The sequence below is a fragment of the Oryx dammah genome, unplaced genomic scaffold (assembly GCF_014754425.2).
Source record: "Oryx dammah isolate SB20612 unplaced genomic scaffold, SCBI_Odam_1.1 HiC_scaffold_2, whole genome shotgun sequence".
NCBI lineage: Eukaryota > Metazoa > Chordata > Mammalia > Artiodactyla > Bovidae > Oryx > Oryx dammah.
In genome coordinates this window covers 27,814,130-27,836,878 of record NW_024070186.1, presented here as the reverse complement: position 1 = coordinate 27,836,878, position 22,749 = coordinate 27,814,130, and the positions used below count along the sequence as shown (strand labels likewise).

Here is a 22,749-nt window from a genome sequence, read left to right as displayed (position 1 = left end):
ATAGAAGAAACACACAAAGTTAGCCAAAAATTAACCAAAGTATAAATGATATTATCCTCTGTTAACTTTTGATTCTTTATACTGTTAGTATACTAAAATATAATATTTCTATGAAATGCATTAATTTTAAAATTTATTGTGTATATTTATAGCCATTCCCTCTCCAGGGGATTTTCCCGACCCAGAGATCAAACTCAGGTCTCCTGCACTGCAGGCAGATTTTTTACCATCTGAACCACTAAGGAAGTCCATATATTTATAAACATATGTAATAAAAGTTAAATTACTATAAGACTTGTAGTAGTACTTGTTCCATTCTTCTCCAGCACTGATTCCTGGTTCCCAGAGCAGTCAGTTTTGATTTTTTTTTTTTAAGCTGTTTTCTCACTCCTTGTTTCTAAATAATATGCTTAACACTATTGTTTCCTGAATTTTCAGATTTAGACATTATCTATTTAGATATTATCTTCCAATTATTAAAAGAAAAAAATGTATTAATACTATTTATACAGACACAAATATAAACAATAAATATTAATTTAACCCAAAGTTGTGAACTAATCAATTTGGGAGCATGTGGTGGAGGTGAGGTATGAATGTGAGTGTGGAGGTATGAATGCTAAATTCTCCTTTTATGTAATTGCCTCCCCTATAAGCTTTGGATTTTCCTAGAGTTAATAATTTCCCCATTTATTTGTTTCCTTGGTTCCCTTATACCTACCACTAATTTAGTCCCAAATTTTCCTCAGAAAAATTCTCTAAAATTCTTCTTAGAACAAACATACTCATGGTAATCTGTCTGTTCCATTTTGTTTCTGCTCATATATTTCCAGGAAGCCTTCAGCTCCTATCTAGACAGCTAGATCTCTATGCCTGCTACACCACTGTCAACTGAGGGTTTCCCATCACTGTTTTCCTAGGGGCTGCCTTTGCCTGTCTCCTGATTTGGAACCCTTGTTTCTTGCATCCCATGCCTTCCATGCCTTCTGTGCTTATTTTGTTTGTTGGTTTTGCTTTTGTTTGGAGGGAGTGGATTTTCTGGGGGAGTTGTTTTGTTTTGGAGATTATTTTGTCCTTTTTGTTGTTTATACTCTTCTTTTGGTGGGGTGCATCCTCTAGCATCTTTCTGAGAAAGAATCTATGGAAGATAAAGTTTCTGAGACCTTACATATATGAATGGAAGTTTATCCCATTCTCCAGTTGACAGGTCAATAAACTATAGCCCATGGGCCAAATTTGGCCTGTACCTTGTTTTCTTGTGAGCTAAAAATGATCTTTTTACATTTTAAAGAGGTGTTTTAAAAAAGGAATGTGCCACCAAGAGTATATGTGGCCCACAAAGCCTAAACTATTAAATATCTGTTCCTTAATATAAAAAGTTTGCCAGCCACATGTTAACTGATTGGTTGCTTGACCAAATAAAGAACTCCATGCTGGAAATAGTTTTCCTTTCATATTTGAAGACTTTGCTTCATTGTCTCTTGGATCCCGGAATTGCTGTAGAGAGGTCCAGTGCTATCCTAGTCCAGTGTAGTTAATCTCTTATTTTCTCTCTGGGAACTCTTAGAATCTTCTCTTTAAACCTGGTAATCTGAAATTTTACAGTGGTCTGCCAGTGTGTGGAACTTCTTTTATTCAAAGTGCTGAGCACTTAGAGAGCCTTGGACTCTGAAAACTTCTCAGATGCCTTCCAGTCTGGGAAGATATTTGTATTATTCCTTTGATATTTTTCTCCCTCTGTTCTCTCTTCTAGGGATTTCTATTAGTTAGATGCTGGACCTTCCAGATCTTTTAAATTTATCTTCTTTTTAGCATTAAAATGTGTACCAATTAGCATTAAGATTTGTACCATTAAGGTACCTTCCAGTTCTTCTAACTTATTTGTTGCTGTCATCCACCAGAATGTAAGCTCCTTGAAGACAAAAACTGGTCTGCCTCATCCCTACTGTATTTCCCCAGCACCCAGCCCAGCACCTAGCATGTGATAGGCAGTTGGTGAATATTGTCAACTGAGCAAGTATTTTTTTTTAATTGGGGTATAGTTGCTTTACAATGTTGCATTAGTTTCCGCTGTACAAGCAGATGAATCAATATGTATACACACATTCTTCTCCCTCTTGGAGCTCCCTTCCACTACCCCCCGCCCCACATTCTACCCACTGGGGTCATCACAGAGGACCTCGTGTATCATGTATAGCGAGCTCCCTGCGCTGCACAGTAGAATTCCACTAGCTGTTTTATACATAGCAGTGCACATATGTCAATCCCAATCTCCCAATTCATCCACCACCCATGTCTACATGTTCATTCTCTACGTCTGCATCTCTATTCCTGCCCCACAACTAGGTTCATCTGTCCCACATGACCCAGCAATCTCACTACTGAGCATATCCCCTGAGAAAACAATAATTCAAAAAGACACATGCAGCCCAGTGTTCACTGCAGCACTATTTACAATCGCCAAGATGTGGAAGCAACCTAGATGTCCATCAACAGATGAATGGATGAAGAAAATGTGGTACATTTATACAATGGAATATTACTCAGCCATAAAGGGAACAATATTGGGTTGTTTGTAGTTTCACAGATGAACCTAGCACCTGTTATACAGAGTGAGGTAAGTCAGACTGAGTATTTTAATTTCTAAGAGCTTTGTCCTGTTCTCCAATTGTTCCTTTATAAAATATCCCATTCTTGTTTCGTGGATGGGATATCACCCCTTGTTTTCTGAAAACATTATTTGAAGATTTTTGAAGTTACCTTTTGCTTTCTGCCCTGCCTTTATGTCCTCCAAGTTCCTCTCCTCCTGACAGCTATTTTGGTCTCTGTCTTTCATGATCAGCACCTTTCTAAACCTGGTCTCTCCCTGGGCTGTCCACTCCCATCTGCAGATCAGGCCCTAAGTGTCATCTGGAAGCTACGGGTGTGTGGGTGAAGCTGGTGGTCCTCATGGTATATATCCAGACCCCATGTCCAAGACCCCAGAATGTGTCTGTAGGTGTCCAGAGAGATGGCTCCAATCTGGTATTCTGGGAGCCAGACTTGGCCCTCCTGTTTTAAGGATGGTAATTCTTCCTCCACTCAGCTATGCCCAGGAGTCAAGGGTCTCTCTGGTCCAACCTTGGCAGAAAGCAGAAATCTGGTTTTTTGCCAGGATGGGAGAATAAGGTAATCAGTTGGATCCAAGGGCTCCTTAGACAAACTCCCAGCCAGTCCTCCTGTGTTCAGGCCCTCTGGCACCCTCACTGGGAGGTTGTTGGTGCCTCTGGGCTTGTGCCATGTATGGCAGTCTGCACCTTACTGTCTCCCCTGCCTGCAGACTCTGCCAGCTCTGGTACCCTTGTTCATCAGTTCACCAGCTTCCAAAACTGTATTGACCTTTCCTATTGCTGTTTCTTTCCCTATTCTCTTTCCTTGTGATTTCATACTTCTTTTATTCCTTTACTGCCATTTTGTTAAGAATTCCAGAGTGAGTGGAGATAAGCAAGGAATTCTTTCTGCCATGTTAAACGCATAGCCACATGTTACTATGATAACCCCAAGATAAGGAAAGAATACTAAGTGATGTGCTGGCCATGTTACCCAAAATAAAATGATAGGTTCACACCCTTAAGGAACTCTCAACTTCATGCATGGGAAATACAAAGACAAACAGATAGTTATCATAGAAGTGCTGTTATAGAGGTATGTCTGGGCCACAGTGAGGTCACTGGAAAAGTACCTCCGTCTAACAGGAGGGAGTGCATGAGTGCATGCGTGCTAAGCTGCTTCAGTTGTATCTGACTCTTTGCGATCCTGTGGACTGTAGCCCACCCGGCTCTTCCACCCATGGGATTTTCCAGGCAAGAATACTGGAGTGGGTTGCCATGCTCTCCTCCGGGGATCTTCCTCACCCAGGGATTGAACCCATGGTTGTTATGATTCCTGCATTGGCAGGCAGGATCTTTACCACTAGCACCACCTGGGAAACCCAACAAGAGGGAGAGAGGGGATCACATTAGAGACAACACAGGGATTGTAGGATTGTGGGGAAGGCTAAACACTTAAATTCATAACCATTTAGTGGGCAAGACGGAGTTTTAGCTCAAATTGTTATTTTTATTGACTCTTCTCTCCTGGGAACTACAACAAAACATTGATTTCTCAGTATATAACCTCTCCTGTCAAAATGAGATAAGCCACCCCAGGTGACACCTGAGTGTCCAAGATGCTCAGCAGAGCTGCCTGGCCTCCCACCCCCTGAAAAACAGAGATTAAGGTGAAGATTAAATGGATGTAAATTTCCCAAGAGAGTTGACACCCAATAGGAGTTAGTTCTCCTAGCCCCCATTTCTTTTAAAGAGGAAAAGAGAAAGAACTAATACCCTCCAAGTGTAACGTGAGACTCATGTGCAGAATTACAACTTCCTTTCCTTTCTGTAACACTCGACTTGTTCTAAACCATTTCCATGAATGATTAAAAAAAAAATGCCACTTTAAGGTAATGATCTTCTGATTTTAAACTTATTTTCTTAGAGGTCAGTTTGCAATCAAGTTTATATTTTCCCAAGAGTGAGTTAAGCATTTGAGATGGCTTATCATCCTAGCATCTGAATGCCCTTCAGCTGAGGGATCCGCCCTTGACCATGGGCGTCAGCCTCTGTCCTCTGTGCCTCCACTTTTGAAGCCTCCTTGGCTTCTCTTGGCTCAGGCACTACTGCTTCTATCTGGGCCCACACTGGGCTCTCCGTGGTGCTGCCAATGCTGTGGCCCCTGGCTTTAGGCTGCACACCTGTACCCTGTACCCCAACCTGGGATCGCTCCTAACCTTTAATTCTCAGCACCCCACCCCCCAATTACTCCTCTTGAGGAATCTTGGGGATTTTCATGGGCCTTTGCCATGTCCTCCTAAAGCTGATGGGGAACTTGGAAGGCAGGGGAGAGAGTGTTTTCTGACACCATCTCTGCCTGCACTCACCACACTGCCATTTCCACTGTATTGGTGCCATTCTGTGTTGGCACAGGGCAATGGGATGTGGTCTCCTCCTAGAATTCCAGGTGGGAAGCAAAATGCGTGTCTGTCTCTTCTGCAATTTCCAAACCCAGCTGGACCCCTTCACTATGCCTTCCCCCTTCTAATAGACACCAGACTTTGTCTCCGAGGGGTGGTAGAAGGGTGTAGGAAGGAAGCCTCGATTCAAATCTAAATGCTCCATCACACAAAACTTACCTCCCAGGCTCTTCTCTGCCCTGTTGCTCATTCCTCCACCCACCCACTCTCAGTCCAGAAAGAGTCTTCCCTTTTTATTTTCTCTCCTTTTTCCTGATATTACAATTTATTTTTTAATTTTTTATGTGGCATATTTTAAACTTTTTTTTTCTAGTGGAGTATAACTGATTAACAATATCGTGATAGTTTCAGGTGCACAGCAAAGTGACTCAGCCAGACATATGCATGTATACCCTCCCATCCAGGCTGCCACATAACACTGAGCAGAGTTCCTTGGGCTATGCAGTAGGTACTTTCAACTAAGAAGACATAACAGTCCTAAATGTGTGCACACCAAAACCTGAGTCTCAAAATACATGAAGCAAAAACTGGTAAGAGCTGAGAAGCAAAATAAGCAAATTCACCATCATAGTTGGGACTTCAGTACTCCACTTGCAGAGACTGACAGAACTGCTAGACAGAAAATTAGCAAGGATAAAAGAGAACTGAACTAACACCGTCAACCGACAGGATCTAATTCATGTGCACATAACTCTCCACCAATAACAGCAGAATACACATTTTTTTCAAAGACTCATGGAACAGTCACTAAAACAGGTCATATTCTGAGCCATAAAACAAACTTCAACAACTTTTAAAGAAATGAAATCATTTGGATTACAGTCTATGACCGTAATGGAATCAAACTGAAATCAATAAAACAACAGGAAGTGGTACCTCATTGTGGTCTTGATTTGTATTTCTCTAATAATGAGTGATGTTGAGCATCTTTTCATGTGTTTGTTAGCCATCCGTATGTCTTCTTTGGAGAAATGTCTGTTTAGTTCTTTGGCCCATTTTTTGATTGGGTCGTTTATTTTTCTGGAATTGAGCTGCATAGGTTGCTTGTATATTTTTGAGATTAGTTGTTTGTCAGTTGCTTCATTTACTATTATTTTCTCTCATTCGGAAGGCTGTCTTTTCACCTTGCTTATATTTTCCATTGTTGTGCAGAAGCTTTTAATTTTAATTAGATCCCAATTGTTTATTTTTGCTTTTATTTCCAGTATTCTGGGAGGTGGATCATAGAGGATCCTGCTGTGATTTATGTCAGAGAGTGTTTTGCCTATGTTCTCCTCTAGGAGTTTTATAGTTTCTGGTCTTATATTTAGATCTTTAATCCATTTTGAGTTTACTTTTGTATGTGGTGTTAGAAAGTGATCTAGTTTCATTCTTTTACAAGTGGTTGACCAGTTTTCCCAGCACCACTTGTCAAAGAGATTGTCTTTACTCCATTGTATATTCTTGCCTCCTTTGTCAAAGATAAGGTGTCCATAAGTGTGTGGATTTATCTCTGGGCTTTCTATTTTGTTCCATTGATCTATATTTCTGTCTTTGTGCCAGTACCATACTATCTTGATGACTGTGGCTTTGTAGTAGAGCCTGAAGTCAGGCAAGTTGATTCCTCCAGCTCCCTTCTTTCTCAAGATTGCTTTGGCTATTCGAGGTTTTTTGTATTTCCATACAAATCTTGAAATTATTTGTTCTAGTTCTGTGAAAAATACCATTGGTAGCTTGATAGGGATTGCATTGAATCTGTAGATTGCTTTGGGTAGTATACTCATTTTCACTATATTGATTCTTCTGATCCATGAACATGGTATATTTCTCCATCTATTAGTGTCCTCTTTGATTTCTTTCATCAGTGTTTTATAGTTTTCTATATATAGGTCTTCAGTTTCTTTAGGTAGATATATTCCTAAGTATTTTATTCTTTTCGTTGTGAGGTACCACTTCACACCAGTCAGAATGGCTGCTATCAAAAAGTCTACAAGCAATAAATGCTGGAGAGGGTGTGGAGAAAAGGGAACCCTCTTACACTGTTGGTGGGAATGCAAACTAGTTACAGCCACTATGGAGAACAGTGTGGAGATTCCTTAAAAAATTGCAAATAGAACTGCTTTATGACCCAGCAATCCCACTGCTGGGCATACACACTGAGGAAACCAGAATTGAAAGAGACACATGTACCCCAATGTTCATCACAGCACTGCTTATAATAGCCAGGACATGGAAACAACCTAGATGTCCATCAGCAGATGAATCGATAAGCAAGCTGTGGTACATATACACAATGGCGTATTACTCAGCCATGAAAAAGAATACATTTGAATCAGTTCTAATGAGATGGATGAAACTGGAGCCGATTATACAGAGTGAAGTAAGCCAGAAAGAAAAACACCAATACAGTATACTAACACATATATATGGAATTTAGAAAGATGGCAATGATGACCCTATATGCGAGACAGCAAAAGAGACGCAGATGTGTAGAGCGGACTTTTGGACTCTGAGGGAGAGGGAGAGGGTGGGATGATTTGGGAGAATGGCATTGAAACATGTATACTATCATGTAAGAAACGAATCGCCAGTCTATGTTCGATGCAGGATACAGGAAGCTTGGGGCTGGTGCATGGGGATGATCCAGAGAGATGATATGGGGTGGGAGGTGGGCGGGGGGTTTCATGTTTGGGAACTCATGTACACTCGATTCATGTCAATGTATGGCAAAACCAATACAGTATTGTAAAGTAAAATAAAGTAAAAATTAAAATTAAAAAAAACAGGAAAATATTAAAACACTTGGATATTAAGCATACTGCTAAATGACCCATGGATCAAAGAGAAAATCTCAAAAGAAATTTTTAAAAACAGAACTGAGTGAAAATGAAAATACATCGTATTCGAATATGGCAAATCACTAGATTGTACACCTAAAAATGGTTAAAATGGTCAATGTTATGTATATTTTACCACCGCAAAAAAAAATGCAACCCCAACAACAATAAACCTTGTTCTTTATCACAAAACATTAGTAAAATATGGCAAATAACATAGCAGCTAAAGCAGTACAAGAAGGAAATTTATAACACTAAATGGTTATTTTAGGGAAAAAAATCAAGAAATAGAAGGCATACATATAGAAAAGAAATAAAACTTTCCCTATTTGCACATGACATGGTTGTCTATGTAGACAATGCCAAGGAATCTAATTTTTTTTTTAATTTCAGAGACTAAGTGAGATAAAGATCAACAGGGTTCACCTGGTGGTCTGGTGGTTAAGAATCTGCATGCCAATGCAGGGGACATAGATTCCATCTCTGGTCCAGGAAGATCCCACATGCCACAGGGCAACTAAGCCTGTGCGCTACAACTACTGAGCCTGCCCTCTAGATCTTGTGATCTGAGCCACAACTACTAAGCCTATGTGCCACAACTACTGAAGCCTGCACACCCTAAAGCCTGCAACAAGAGAAGACACAGCAATGAGAAGCCAGTGCACCACAATGAAAAGTAGCCCCACTCACTGCAACCAGAGAAAGCCCATGCATAGCAATGAAGAGTCGGTGAACCACAATGAAGACCCAGCACAGCCAAAAACAAATAAATCTTTAAAAAAAATCACCAAATCAATCACATTTATGTGTACTAATAACAAACATGTGAAAACCAAAATTTAAAACATAATACCATTTACAGTTGATCTAAAGCAAATGAAATACTTAGGTATAACTCAACAAAGTATTTATATAATTTTCAAAATTATAAAATACTGATGAAAGAAATCAAAGAAGACCAAGACAAATGGAGATGTTTGCATGGCTGTAGATTGGAAGACTCAAAAAATAAGTAAATAATTCAATGAATGATTTGGAATCAGACTAGAGAGAGAGAAATACAAACTTAGTGAATTGGAATATAGATCAGATGAAATTATCAAGAATGGAGTGAAGAGATAAAGAGATTTGTTTCTAATTCCAGGAAAGAGGGTAAGAGACATGGGAGCTATATATACACAATCAGTTAGAAGAAGAGGGCAGAGCACAGGGGAACAGAGGCATTTTCTGAAGATAATAACTAAGCATTTTCCAGGTCTAATAAAAAAGGTACCAATGCCCAGATTTAAGAGATCTGTAGATCGCAAAGCAGGGTAAACAGAAATCCCCTGTGTAGTCAAAGGAAATATTAAAAGCAACCAGAAAAATACAGGTTACCTTCACAGAAATGGCAGTTAGATTATAGATGGTTTCATAACAGTATCAGTTAAAAGGCAAAAAGCAGCAGAACCTTCACTTCAAAGGATTGAATAGAAATGATAGCCAAACCAATTAGTTCATATACAGTGCAAAAATATTTTGAGGATGAGAGTAGTATCTTGAAAATGTCTTTTCAGGCAGGAAGTCACTAACTTCAGAAAATTCTACAGGATATATTCTGTCAGAAGGAGAGTGATTTCCAGAAAGCAGGTCTCATATGCAAAGAGAAATGGAGTGCAAAGAAAATATCAAATACATGGGTAAATGTAAATGAGCATTGTTTGTATAAAACAGAATAATAAGTTCTAATAGGCTAAGGGGAAACAATAGGCTTAAAATATATACAACACTAGCATGGACAGAGCTCTGCAGTCCTCTTGTGATTCAGGGACAGGGGAAAGGTCTTTGTTTACTTTGGATATGAGGCTACATTTAATTCCAATCCAGGAGAAAGAAAAAAAAAAAAACCAAACACAGCAGGACAAGAGGGGGGAAAAAAAAAAAAAAACAGAACATAAGTTAAGTGACAAGAAGGAAAATATACAACGGTAGCTTTAAACCTAAGTCTGTTCGCATTCACATTGAATGTAAATTAACATAGTCCAAGCAAGAGTCAATAACTGTCAAGCTTGACCCAGAAAAAATTATTTTTAATCCAGCTATAGGCTATTTACAAAAGACTTGCCTAAAACAAAAGTATAGAAAAGTTGAACATAAAAAGGTAAAAAAAATACATGACATGCATATACTAATCAAAATAAAACTGTTGGGGACTTTCCTGGTGGTCCAGTGTTTAAGGCTCTGCTTCCAATGCAGGGTGTGCAAGTTCAATCCCTGGTTGGAGAACTAGGATCCCACATGCTGTACAGTGTGATCAAATAATAATAATTTTAAAATAACTTACACTATTGAGGCCAGGGTCTATATTACTATCAGGCATATAAACTTTAAGTAAAAAGGATTACTATAGAGAGAGACTTGATTCACAGATATGTTAGAATCACAAATATATAGGCACCTAAGTAACATATCCTTAAAATATATGAAACACAAGTTAAAAGAACTAAAAAGAAAAAATGGAAAAATTCACAATCATAGTGGGAGATTTTAACATGCCTCTTTTAGTAAGTAATACAACAGACAAAAAAAAAATAAGAACATAGATTTTAAAAAAGCAATTGGCAGTATTGAGTAGTTGGACAACATCACACAGCAATCACAGAATACACATTTTTTAGGTACTCATGGAACATTGACTAAAACTGATCATTTCCTAGGACATAAAGCAAGTATCGACACATTTCAGAGGATTGAAATCAATAGAGTATGTTCTTCACAGTTGCAACTAAGCCAGAAATCAGTAACAAAAAGATTACCAAAAATCTCAATATGTTTGTTTGGATAATTACAAAAAATACTTGTAAATAATTCATGGATCAGAAAAGGTATAAAAATAGAAAGTATTCTGAACTAAATGATCATGAAAACTTTACATGCAAGTAAAAAGTAAATGCAAGTAAAGTCATGCTTCGAGTATACAAGTAAAATCATGCTTATAGGGAAATTTTATAGCCAGAACTATATAGGCGTTCCTAATTGTATTAGGAAAATAAGACAAATGGCAAATTAGTTAGTTGCACATCTATCACCATTAGAAAAAGAGCAGCAAACTAGCACCAAGAAAGTAGGAGAATAGGATTAATAAAAATAAGAACAGAAATTGATGAAATGGAAAACAAACATTCAGCAGAGAAGTTCAATATAGCCAAAGGCTGGCCCTTTGAAAAGACTAATAAGATTACAAGCCTCTGGCAAGATAGAGCAAGCAAAAAGAATGGAAACACAACCAACATTAGGAATGAAAAGAACATCCCTGCAGATGGTATTGACACTAAACAGATAAGAGAATATTGGGAACAACCTTATGCCAATACGTTTCAAAATTTAGATAAAATGGACAGAATCCTAGAAAGATGAAAGTTGCCAAAAATTATAATGAAGAAATTAAAATCTGAATTATTTTACAACCATTAAAGAAATTAAATCAGTAGTCAAAAAAAAAACCACACAAATTAAGCTCCAGCCTCACAAGACTTCACCAGTGGCTTCTACCAAACACTTAAGGGGAAAATGTTATTCCAAACCCATACAGTCTTTTTTAGAGCATAGAAAACGAGGACTTCTAACAGCTTTTATAAGGCTATCATAACCTTGATATCAAAACCTGATTAGAACATTAACAGAAAATTGTAGACTTTTCTTGCTTCCTAAAAAAAATATTACCAGAGTAAATGAATCAGCACATTACAAAGATAATATATCTTGACCTAACTGTTTATCTCAGGAATGCAATGTTAAAAATTAGAAAGTTAATCAATGCAATCCACTATATTAACTGACTAAAGGAGAAAAACCACACAGTCATTTCAAGAGTTGCAAAGAATTCATTTGTGACAAAAGCTCTTAAACTATGAATAGCTAAGAATATCTTTTTTATTTTATTATGGTAACATTGGTTTATAACATTGTGCAAGTTTCATGTGTACCACAGTATATTTTTACTTCTGTATACCCTCACCAGACTTCCCAGGTCACAGTAGTGGTAAAGAACCTGGCCGCCAGTGCAGGAGACAGAAGAGGTGCAGATCTGGTCCCTGAATTGGGAAGATGCCTGGAGGAGGGCATGGCAGCCCACTCCAGTATTGTTGCCTAGAGCACCCCGTGGACAGAGGAGCCTGATGGGCCACGGTCATGGAGTCACAGAGTGGGACACGACGAGGCGACTTAGCACACACGCATGCGTACCATCACCGTCCAAGATTTAGTTCCCAGCTGTCACCAAACCACTGGTCTCCTCCCCCCGTTTCACCCTCCCTCCACCCCTCCCACTCTGGGGATCAGTACTCTGTTCTCTGTTTGTGTTTCTTTTTGTTGGGTTTGTTCAGTTGTTTTGTTTTTAGTTTATTTGTTATATTCCACACATGAGTGAAATCATCCAGTATTCGTCTTTCTTCTGACTTATTTGATTCAGCATATTACCCTCAAGGTCCATCCGTGTTGTAACAAATGGCAAGATTTCATCTTTTCATGCCTGAGCAGTATTCCATTGTATGCATGTATGTGTGTGTTTGTATATGTATGAATATGGGCTTCCCTACCACAACTTCTTTATCCATTCATCTGATTAGGAACATATCTTGGCTGTTGTAAACAGTGCTACAGTGAACATAGCAGTGTGTATATCTTTTGAATTAGTATTTTTTGTATTCTTTGGATAAATATCCAGAAGTACAATAGCTGGATCATATGGTGGTTCTATTCTTAATTTTTTTGAGGGATCTCCATACTGTCTTCCTCACCAAGAGTACAAGAGGGTTCCCTTTTCTCCAGATCCTCTCTCACACTGATTTCTTGTCTTTTTGACAGTAGCCATTCTGACAGGCATGAGGTGATATCTCACTGTGGTTTTGATTTGCATTTCCCTGATGTTTAGTTACGTTGAGCTTCTTTTCATGTGCCTAATGGTCTTCTGTATGTCTTCTTTAGAAAAATGTCCACCCACCTCCTCTGCTCATTTTTAAGCTGGGATTTTGTTGTTATTGTTGTTGAGTTGTATGTGTTTTTTTTTAATATTTTGGACAATAAACATCTCTTTTAAAATAGCACATTTGTCACAACAGACCATGCTAGGCTAAAGAAACAAACCCCACAAGTTGAGGAGCTTAACACACTGAACAAGGTTTATCTCTCACCAGATAAATCCCACGTAGGTTCAGAAGATCTGCAGGATAGTTTCCTCCCAAGCTCAGGAAGGAATCCCTGTGTCTCGGGGATCCTGGTAGGTCCCATAGGCTTTGCTGTCTTAATAGCAGCTTTCAGATCCACTATGAAGAGCTGGAGGGCCATGCAAGGGTTTCTATGGCCAAGTCTACATGGTGCTACGTCAATTCCACCCACATCCCATGACCCAGTCTCTTCTTACGTCCAACTCTGCCCCCTGTGGACTGTAGCCCACCAGGCTCCCCTGTCCATGGGATTCTCCAGGCAAGAATACTGAAGTGGGCTGCCATGCCCTCCTCTAGGGGATCTTCCCTACCCAGGGATCAAACCCATGTCTCCTGCATCTCCTGCGTTGCAGGCAGGTTCTTTACCAGCTGAGCTATCAGGGACTATACCTCAGTCAAATCACAAAAACCCCACCTAATTTCAAGAGAAACAGAAGTATCAGCTTCCTATAAGCTCTGAAAGAGGAAAAATGAAAATGGGTCCTAATGAACACACAGCATGTTCTCTGCCACACGTGAGAAAGGATAGCCACAGAAAACTTATAGCAAACATCATATGTAATAGAGCTTGGAAGTTTTTCCTCTGGTAGTGGGCATCATACAGGATACCTGCTAATACCATCTCTATTCAGCATAATACTAGAGGTCTTAAACAATGCGACAAGAAAAATAAAGTGTAAAAGAATTGAAAATGAAATAGTAAAATCGTTGGTATTTTGCACATAGAAGATTAAGACTCTGAAGGTAAACTATTAGAATTAATGAGAGAATTTAGCAAGCTTACCAGCTACACATTCAAGATACACGTAAATCAGTTATATTTCTGCATATCAACAAGGAGGAAAAAAGGTACTTCTAGAAGTACCATTATGTACTGTTTTTTCAGGCTGCGTAGATACATGGTAAAGTGGCATCAAAAAATATCAAGAATCTAGAAATAAATCTTACAAAAGACATGTTAAGTGCTGTACAAGAAAAATTGTAAGACTTTGTTTAGAAATATTTAGGAAGACCTAAACAAATGGAAAGATATAACATGCTCATGTAATGGAAGGCTCAATATTATAAAAAGGTCAATTCTCCCTAAATTGAATTATAGATTTAATCCAATTCCTATCAAATTTCAGCAGGTTTTGGGGGCTGTTTCATCTTTGTGGAACTTAACAAATGCTTTCTAAAATTTACGTGGAAAGTACAGAGTCAAGAATTGCTGAAACACTCGAAGAAGAACGAGTTAGGAAGATTTACTTAATCACATTAAGAAGTATACTAAAGCTCTATTAAACAAGGCAGTGTGACGTTGTCTAGGGACAGTAAATAGTAAATAGAACCACAGAACATAACAGAGCAGAGAAAGCAGCTGGTTCACAGATGGACACTAGGAATCCCACATGGTGACACCACACAGCAGGGGGGCGGAGGGTCTTTTTGGTAAATGATGCTGGAGTAATTGACTATCCAAATGGAAAATACTTTTAATAGGACACCCGTCATGCGCAAAGACACCAATGTGAAAAACAAAACTATAACACTTTATGAGATAATACAGGAAAATACCTTTATAACACAAAATGCACTAGCCATAAAGGAAAAAACCTAACAACCCAGCTACATAAAAATTCAGGACATTCGTTTGCAAAGGATTCCACAAAAAGAACAATAAGACAAGTGAGAGAAGTTACTTAGGACACATATAACCAACCAACAAAGAGCCAATATTTGAAATAGATGAAGAACTTTACAAATCAATGATAAAAAGGCAGAAACCTGAAATAAATGCAAAAGATTTAAACAGGCAGTTCACAAAAAATTAAGCTTGAATGCTTAATAATATATGTGAATAAATGCTCAGGCTCATTGGTAAGCAGAAAAAGGAACATTAAAATCATGATGAGCCATAACTATACATCCATCAGATGGGAAAATCCTGACAATAACTCTGTATGGTTATTTGCTCGATGGTGTGGAGCAAATGAAATGCTCATACACTGCTGATTGGAGAGTAAATATCTATAACCGCTTTAGAAGATTGTTTGGCATTATCTAGTAAAGCTGCAAATACATCTACCCACCGGTTTAGCAGTTTCACTCTTAGGAAGGGTACATATCCTAAGAAATATATGCTTGTGCACACAGGGAGACTTGTGCAAGCATTTTCATTGCAGCATTGTTGGTAATTGTCTAAAGCCAGAATCAAATGAAATCTATCAACAATAAGACAGATCAATTATTTGGTATATAATCAGTCAATGGAATATTATGTAGCAATAAAACTGGTTGGACTACATGAATTTTATTAACAAAACGAAAAGCCTTATTGAAAGAACAGTTCAGTATGATTCCATTTTTTTAAGTTTCAAAAGCAGGCAAAAATCTTTGTTTTTTCAGGCTGCATAAATACATGGTAAAGTTATAAAGTAAAGCGAGAGAATTATGAAAAAGGGAGAATTGTTGTTGATCTTTGTTCAGTCGCTCAGTTGTGTCCGACTCTGTGACCCCATGGACTGCGGCGTGCTAGCTTTCCCTGTCCTTCACCATCTCCCAGAGTTTGCTCAAACCCATGTCCATCAAGTTGGTGATGCCATCCTACCATCTCATCCTCTGTCGTCCCCTTCTCCTCCCGCCCTCAATCTTTCCCAGCATCGGGGCCTTTTCCAATGAGTCAGCTCTCCGCATTAGGTGCTTGTGTGCACAGGGAGAAAAGTGAGAATACTGATTAGCTTTCATCAGTGTGGGGGGGTGATAAGGAACTTCTATATGTTAACCTGGGCAAGGATTAGAACAGGGTGTTTTTATAACTCTTTGTAAAACTGTATTTTTTCATGCTCTTTTATGTGCATGTGTATATCTTATAATATAATTTTTAATATATCAGGTACTAAGTTAAAATATTAACTTAGTACCTGATATCATAGATATTATATTTCATCCTTCCCATAAGATGCTGCCAAGGAGCTATTATCCCATTTTACAGAAAGGAAAACTGAAGCTCAATTGACCCAGCATTTTATTCTTTCAAATATCTTGGTAACTTGCCTAAGGCCTCCTAGCGAGTGATGGAGCTAGAGCTCCCACCCGAGTCCCATTCAGAGTCTCTCTGAGCCCCATTCATACTCTTTCCACGATGGTTCCCTATAGCTTCTACAGTTCACTGCAGCTCTAAATCTGTACCACCCTGTTCTCCTGTCGCTGAGCCATGCAGCGTTGTTCATAGATGGCCCACGTCATTGTCGAAGTAGGTCTTCCCTCCCTTAGCAGCACAGTCCTCCAAAGCCAGTGGTGGCCCTATGCAGTCAGTTTGCATCCCCTCACCCACCCACCTGCTCCAGGGGACATGTCATTCCTTTGTCTTTGATCCACAGAATCTCCTATTTGAGCTAAGAAGCCATGTGTAGCTATTGTCCCATATGTGATCAGAGGAGGCTCACACAGGGGGAGTCATTGTATTCCCCTAACGTGTTCTCACCCTAACTGTCCACAGTGCCACCTGGGAGCCTTGGCCTCAGCCCGACCCTCCCAGCCCCCTCTCCACTACTCCAGGGCATAGAAGACTCTGGAGAAGAGGCACACGATGCCTAAGGCAGCACCTTGACCTGACCCAAGGGAGCTGACCTGCCCAGCAGAGAATGCCAGTGTTTGTTTCCACTCGAGGCCCTGAGACTTTTAGTGCCTGCTTGGACTCCAGCGGCCGGGTGGCAAGCGCCCGTACCAGCAACACCCCTGCTCTCCCCTGCCTAGGCAGGTACCAGGTGATCGGGGGTATCATCTCTCCTGTCAATGACAACTACGGGAAGAAAGACCTTGTGTCTGCCCGGCACCGCGTGGCCATGGCCCGGCTGGCCCTGCAGACGTCCGACTGGATCCGGGTGGACTCCTGGGAGAGCGAGCAGGCGCAGTGGATGGAGACAATCAAGGTGCTGAGGTAACAGTGGGCATGCCCGCCTGGGATGGGCAGGGCCCCCGATCATGTCCGCAGAGCCCACGGCGGGGGAGGCACAGATGGAGGGTTGAGTGGGGCTTCAGCCAGATCCTTGCACCCAAGTCCTGAAAGTGTTTATCCTTAGAGCGAGAGAGACGGACACCTTCACCTTCTCAGAGACCGTTCACCTTCTCAGAGAGACCCTGAGTAAACAAATCACAAACCACTACCCTTCAGGGTACTCTGTGGAAAAGCCCAGTCTCGATTCAGAAGGCTGAAGCATCCAGGGTCCAGGGCTAGCACTCAGTAGCTGTCTGACATTAGACACATGATGATTTCTCCAGAACACATTTCTCACATGCAAAATGGGGACAGTATAACCTAACAAGGATCACAAAAATGTAAATCATTTTTCTGACCCAGAACCACATAATCGTACACAGTAAGTGAGACCTTTTATTATTGTCATCATCCACTAGGTTTGAAAACTGCATCTACATAATGGGCCATCTTTTCTAATTGTACAAATTCTGGGTTCTCTAAATCTGGACTTTAAAAAGAACTATGAATCTAGAGATAGTTACACAGGAATTTTTTTTTTCTTTTAGAATTGCTAGTGTTCAGCATAAGTAATGGAGCTGTTTAAAAGCCTCAGCAAGCCCTGTATTTGAGGACAGTCTGTCTCTGACTTGTGTCTGGGAAACCTTCCTGGGAGTTTGCTAGGGAAGCAGGAAACCCCACCAGTCCTGCCTGCCAGAGGGGACTGAGAGGCGGGTCTGCCTGTCACTGATGATGGCCAGCTCGGCTGGAAGGGACTGCAGACTGTGGGCTGTCTTTTATTCATAAGGGAGCACTAGACTTGTCAGAGACTAGACATGAGGGGCCAGGCTGAAACATTGGCAGGCCTGCCCATATTCGGTGTTTACTTTTTACTTCTCTTGAAAGTCACTTGGGAGAAAAAATGCTTACCTTTAGCCAAAAAAAAAAGGTAAACATTTAGTTTCCATATCCTGTTCTTATTACTTACCCTTTATGGGGGAAAGAACCAGCTAGAAGCATTCAGTTACAGTGCTTCTTCAATATCTGTTGCCAAATTGAAGGAGAGCAAATATGAAATAATTGTTAGATATATGCTCTTTTTTTAACATAAGGAATAAATTTACACCTAGATCATCCTTTTAGAATAAACAATGCAGTCAGCTCTCCTTTAGGCTAACAGAGGGGAGTAGAAGCAGATAATACAACAAATCATTTAGCTTTAGTATTGAAGTGACTTAGCAGCAGCATGCAGTCAGAAACAGAGACTCGGTCCTCCTCCACCCTGTGGGAGGCGCTGAGGCCTTGGGCCCAGATCTTGGAGCCAAATTTACTAGTGAACTGACTTGAGGTAAGTGAGACAGGCTCTCCCTTCAGCTAATAAAATAGGGATGACATCATCCACTTCACTGGGATACTGTGTACATTAAATGAGGTGGTGCAGTGAAACACCTGGCTTATGTGCTGTGCTTAGTCACTCAGTCCTGTCCGACACTTTGCTACCCTATGGACCGTAGGCCACCAGGCTCCCCAGTCCATGGGGATTTGCTCAGCAAGAATACTGGAGTAGGTTGCCATGCCCTTCTCCAGGGGATCGTCCCAACCCAGGTCTGCTGCATTGCAGGCTGACTCTTTACTAGCCTAGCTATTATAAACCAGGAAAGTGCCCACCTGGTTTATAATAGGTGCTTAACAATGTTAGGGGCTTCCCTGATAGCTCAGTTGGTAAAGACTCTGCCTGCAATTCCACCTCAGTTGGTAAAGAATACCTTCCCTTTGTCCCTAACTGGCCCATAGACTATTCTCATAACAGATAAGCCATTCACGGTAAATGGGATTTGACCACAGTACCACATATTAACATCCTGCTACAAAATGCAGGCCTAAGATTTACAGGATGCATTCTTTTTCTCCTTTTACTGTATGCTTTAGACAGATGCCTCTCAACCCTGGCTGCACACCGAATCACCAAGAGAGCTTTCAAAAGCACAGAAGCCTGAGTCTTACCCCAGAGACTGGGATGTCATTGGTCTGGGATGCGGCATCAGGATTGTTAAGAGCTCTGTAGTGATTCTAATGTGTGGCCAGGGTTGAGGCCCACAGTCTCAGTCACCAAGTGTGTGAATCATGTTTTATGATTACTACCAGGATCGATCCAAACTAGTGGTCCCAATCCTGGCTGTTGGACTCACCTGGGAAGTTTTTTTTAAATGTTCAACCTCTCCTCCCCAAGCTTATGACTTTTCTAGGGTAATAGGCAGGGTCTAGGCATGGATATTTTAAAGGTTCCCAAATGATTTATTTTGTGCAGCCAAGGTTGAGAATCCACTGATAAAGGCAGCACTATTTTATCAGCCAGTTAAGAGTCTTTTCAGTATTTGGAGTGGCCTTCATTAGAAATTTTGTTTAGTTACTAATGTTTTCCTAAAATTATCAAAAACACTTCTTAAGATTGAATATCTGGTTAAAATTGTAAAGTGAGGTGATTCTAGAAGCATGGTAGAATGCTGTAAAATGCTCCCACCATTTTGCTCCATTTAGTATCCTCTTGGTAGCTCAGATGGTAAAGAATCTGCCTGCAGTACATCAGACCCGGGTTTGATTCATGGGTTGGGAAGATCCCCTGGAGAAGGAAATGGCTACCCACTCCAGTATTCTTGCCTGGTAAGTCCCATGGACGGAGGAGCCTGGTGGGCTACAGTCCACGGGGTTGCAAGAGTCAGACAGGACTGAGCGACTAACACTTCCTTGCTGGAGTCAGCAGTGACTCTGCATCATGGCGACAGTGACCTGCATCACTATGAAGTCGATTCACTGCAGGGTTTCTGGAGTGTTCTTTTTCTCCTTATCAAGTTGCTTATTTTTATTCTAAATTTTTAAAATCTGGGTCAGCTTTCATACTTCCAGAGCACTTGATAGCTTATTTCACTCACCCTTTCCCCATGCTGGGCAGGCCTTGGTCATGATGCCATGCGATGTGGTCCAGCAACAGCAGCTTAAGTGCCCCTTGGCAAATATGAGCCTGTGCTGTCCTCATCCTACAGGTGAGGAAACTGAGGCTCAGAGAGGCTAAGTTAACTAAGTTGCACAACAGATGATAAGCAAGTGGTGGAACCCCAGTCTGTTGGACTCTGAAGCCGTATGTATGGCCATCTTCAAAACCAGTGATCTACAGTGGGGATCACCACGTGGCTGACTCTGTTTCTGCCACAGTGACCCTCTGATCAGGCTTACCTGGAGACCAGGGGCTGCTGAGGACACAAAGAATATGCTGCCAGGGTCAGTAATCAGGCCCAAGGCTGGGCACACCAGGGTACCACTCAGGCAAGCAACAAAAGGAAGCAATGGCCCCCCGACCCCACAAAGGCAGAGTGGAGGTCTGTGAGGAAGATGCATTTGGCACTGAAAGTAACCTTTTGCACACCAGAGTTCAGAGTTCCAGCTATTATTCAAAGCCGGGTCAACTTGAACCAGGGGCTTCAAGGTCAGTAAAAATAAAATGATAATACCAGCTTTTACTGATCACCTACCGTGTGTGCCAAACTTATAATAACTAGGCAGCTCAGCAACTCTGAGAAGTAGATGAGTTTGGCCCCATTTCACACGTGAGGAAACAGGTTCTGAAAGAGTCAACAACATATTCAAAGTCCTACAGTGAGAAAGTAAAGATGGCACCCAAACCTGTTTCCATCTGTTGTGAAATTCCAGACTAATCTGGGAATGAAGTCTCAAGAGGCGATGCTTTCTAAAACTGAAGCAGTAAGAGGGACTTTCCTGATGGTCCAGTGGTTAACACTCCATGCTTCCAATGCAAGGGGTGCTGATTCACTCCCTGGTTGGGGAATTAAGATCCTGCATGCCATGTGGCATGGCCAAGAAAACATTTTAAAAATAAAATTTAAAAATAAAAACTACAAATTTATTTTTTTAAAAAGACAATAATGGAAGCACAGACGAGTCCAGCAAGGCCCTAAGAAGACTCAGGTGAGTCTCTGAGACCATCAGGAAGGACTTTGGACCTGAACTAAATGTATTTATTTATCCCCCTTCCATCTTTCTTAAATTCGGCTGACTTTAGGTAAGCAGTTTCCTAGGTACCAAAAATATAAGGATAAATTAAATGAGTTTCCTATTCACAATCAGGTAGGGAAGAAAGACTGAGATAAAGGCTGTTAATAACAGCTCATGTTGATTGGGCACTTTTCTGTGGATGGGCTGTGCTAAGCTCTTTAATTCAGCCTCATTATAGCTCTCTGAGGTGGGTACTGTCATTGTCCCCCATTCTACCGATGAGGAAAGGGGAGGCAGATTGCTTAAGACACCCAAGAAGATTCCAGCACTACTATTTGGAACCAGTATACCACCCCAGGCAGTCTCATTCTAGAACTTAACTTCTATACTGCACCTTCTACACTGCACCTTCTGCTAACATTCAGCATCAGCCTCTTCCCCAGCCAGGGAGAAGCCCTTGCTCCTTCATGGTCTTGTGATACTCAGTGTAGACAAGGCTGCTATTAACTTTCCTGACCAAATAACAGAGGTCAGTGAGGCTCTGAGAGTGTTCGTGACACCCAGCAGCGTACCAGCAGGACAGCCTACTCTTGAACCCAGCCACTCTTACTGAAAATACCTGCTTCTCCCATCAGGCGCTTTTCCCCAAACACAGCTCCAGTCAGTGCATAGTACAGTAGGTGGAGGACGGAAGATCAGATTGATACAAGACTTAGTGCTTACCCGTGTTTGATTAAGAAGAAGGCACAGGTATCTCTTGATTTTCAGAAGACAGATTGCTAAAAGAGCCAGGCCTACCAAATGGGTGTCAGTCTAATCACATCCAAACTGCTAACATATAACGAGATGTGCGATTTGCTCTGCGCTGTACACCCCTCCGTGGACTTTGCACATCTACTCCTTTCGTCTTCATAACCAGGCTTGGGAGGCAGGCACTGTCATCATCCCTCGTTTTGCAGGTACTGAGACATAAAACACCCACCCAGGGTCCTACTGCTGGCTGGGGAGAGACTGGATTCAACCCAGGCAGTCAAGCTCCAAACCGGGCTCTGAGCCACGACCCAGTCAGGTTCTAAAGTACTAGCTTATGATCCAAGCAAGCCTCTGTTTTGAGAGGCAGCTATGGGCCATGCACTGTGCCAGCGTTTGAAAGTGTTAGTCGCTCACTTGTGTTCAACTCTTTGTGACCCCATGGACTGTAGCCCACCAGGCTCCTCCATCTCGAGAATTTTCCAGGGGATCTCCCCAACCCAGGGATCAAATTCGGGCCTCCTGCATTGCGAGTGGACTCTTTACCTGCTGAGCCATCAGGGAAACCCGGTGCCAGTGCTTACTGTGTGGTAACTTACTTACCTTCACAGAAGTCTGAAAAGTGGCTATATTATCCCAGCTTTTTACAGCTGAAAATTTGTACTTGGTACTCAGGTCTGATTCTGATAGCCCAGGTCCTTAATCCCTATTCAACTTTTATAAAAAGTGAGCTACCGAAAGAAAATACTTAAAAGAGTAGAAATCTGCTTGTTTCCTCCTTTCAGCTGGGGCTCATAGAAGGCAGTCTTGGATGGGGTGGTCTGTCAGGACCCAGATACATCACCTGGCACAAGGCCTGGCATACAGTAGGCCCTCAGTACGTATTTGTGGAATGAGCTCCCTTAAATGGACAAAGGCAGAATGAGACTTAAAATCAGAGACCCCCCTGGGCCGTGTGGGAGA

General features: G+C 41.1%; 1 protein-coding gene across 2 annotated transcripts in view; it reads left to right on the top strand.

Moving 5' to 3' along the window:
* Positions 1-22,749, top strand: part of NMNAT3 (nicotinamide nucleotide adenylyltransferase 3) — a 125,405-nt gene that overhangs the window by 94,345 nt on the left and 8,311 nt on the right. The window contains exon 3 of one of the 2 annotated variants that reach the window (XM_040233811.1): positions 16,809-16,992. In XM_040233811.1, the coding sequence (XP_040089745.1) occupies positions 16,809-16,992 (184 nt within the window). Of the gene's footprint in view, positions 1-15,849; positions 16,993-22,749 lie in introns of those variants that run through there. The other variant, XM_040233806.1, reaches the window with a different exon arrangement.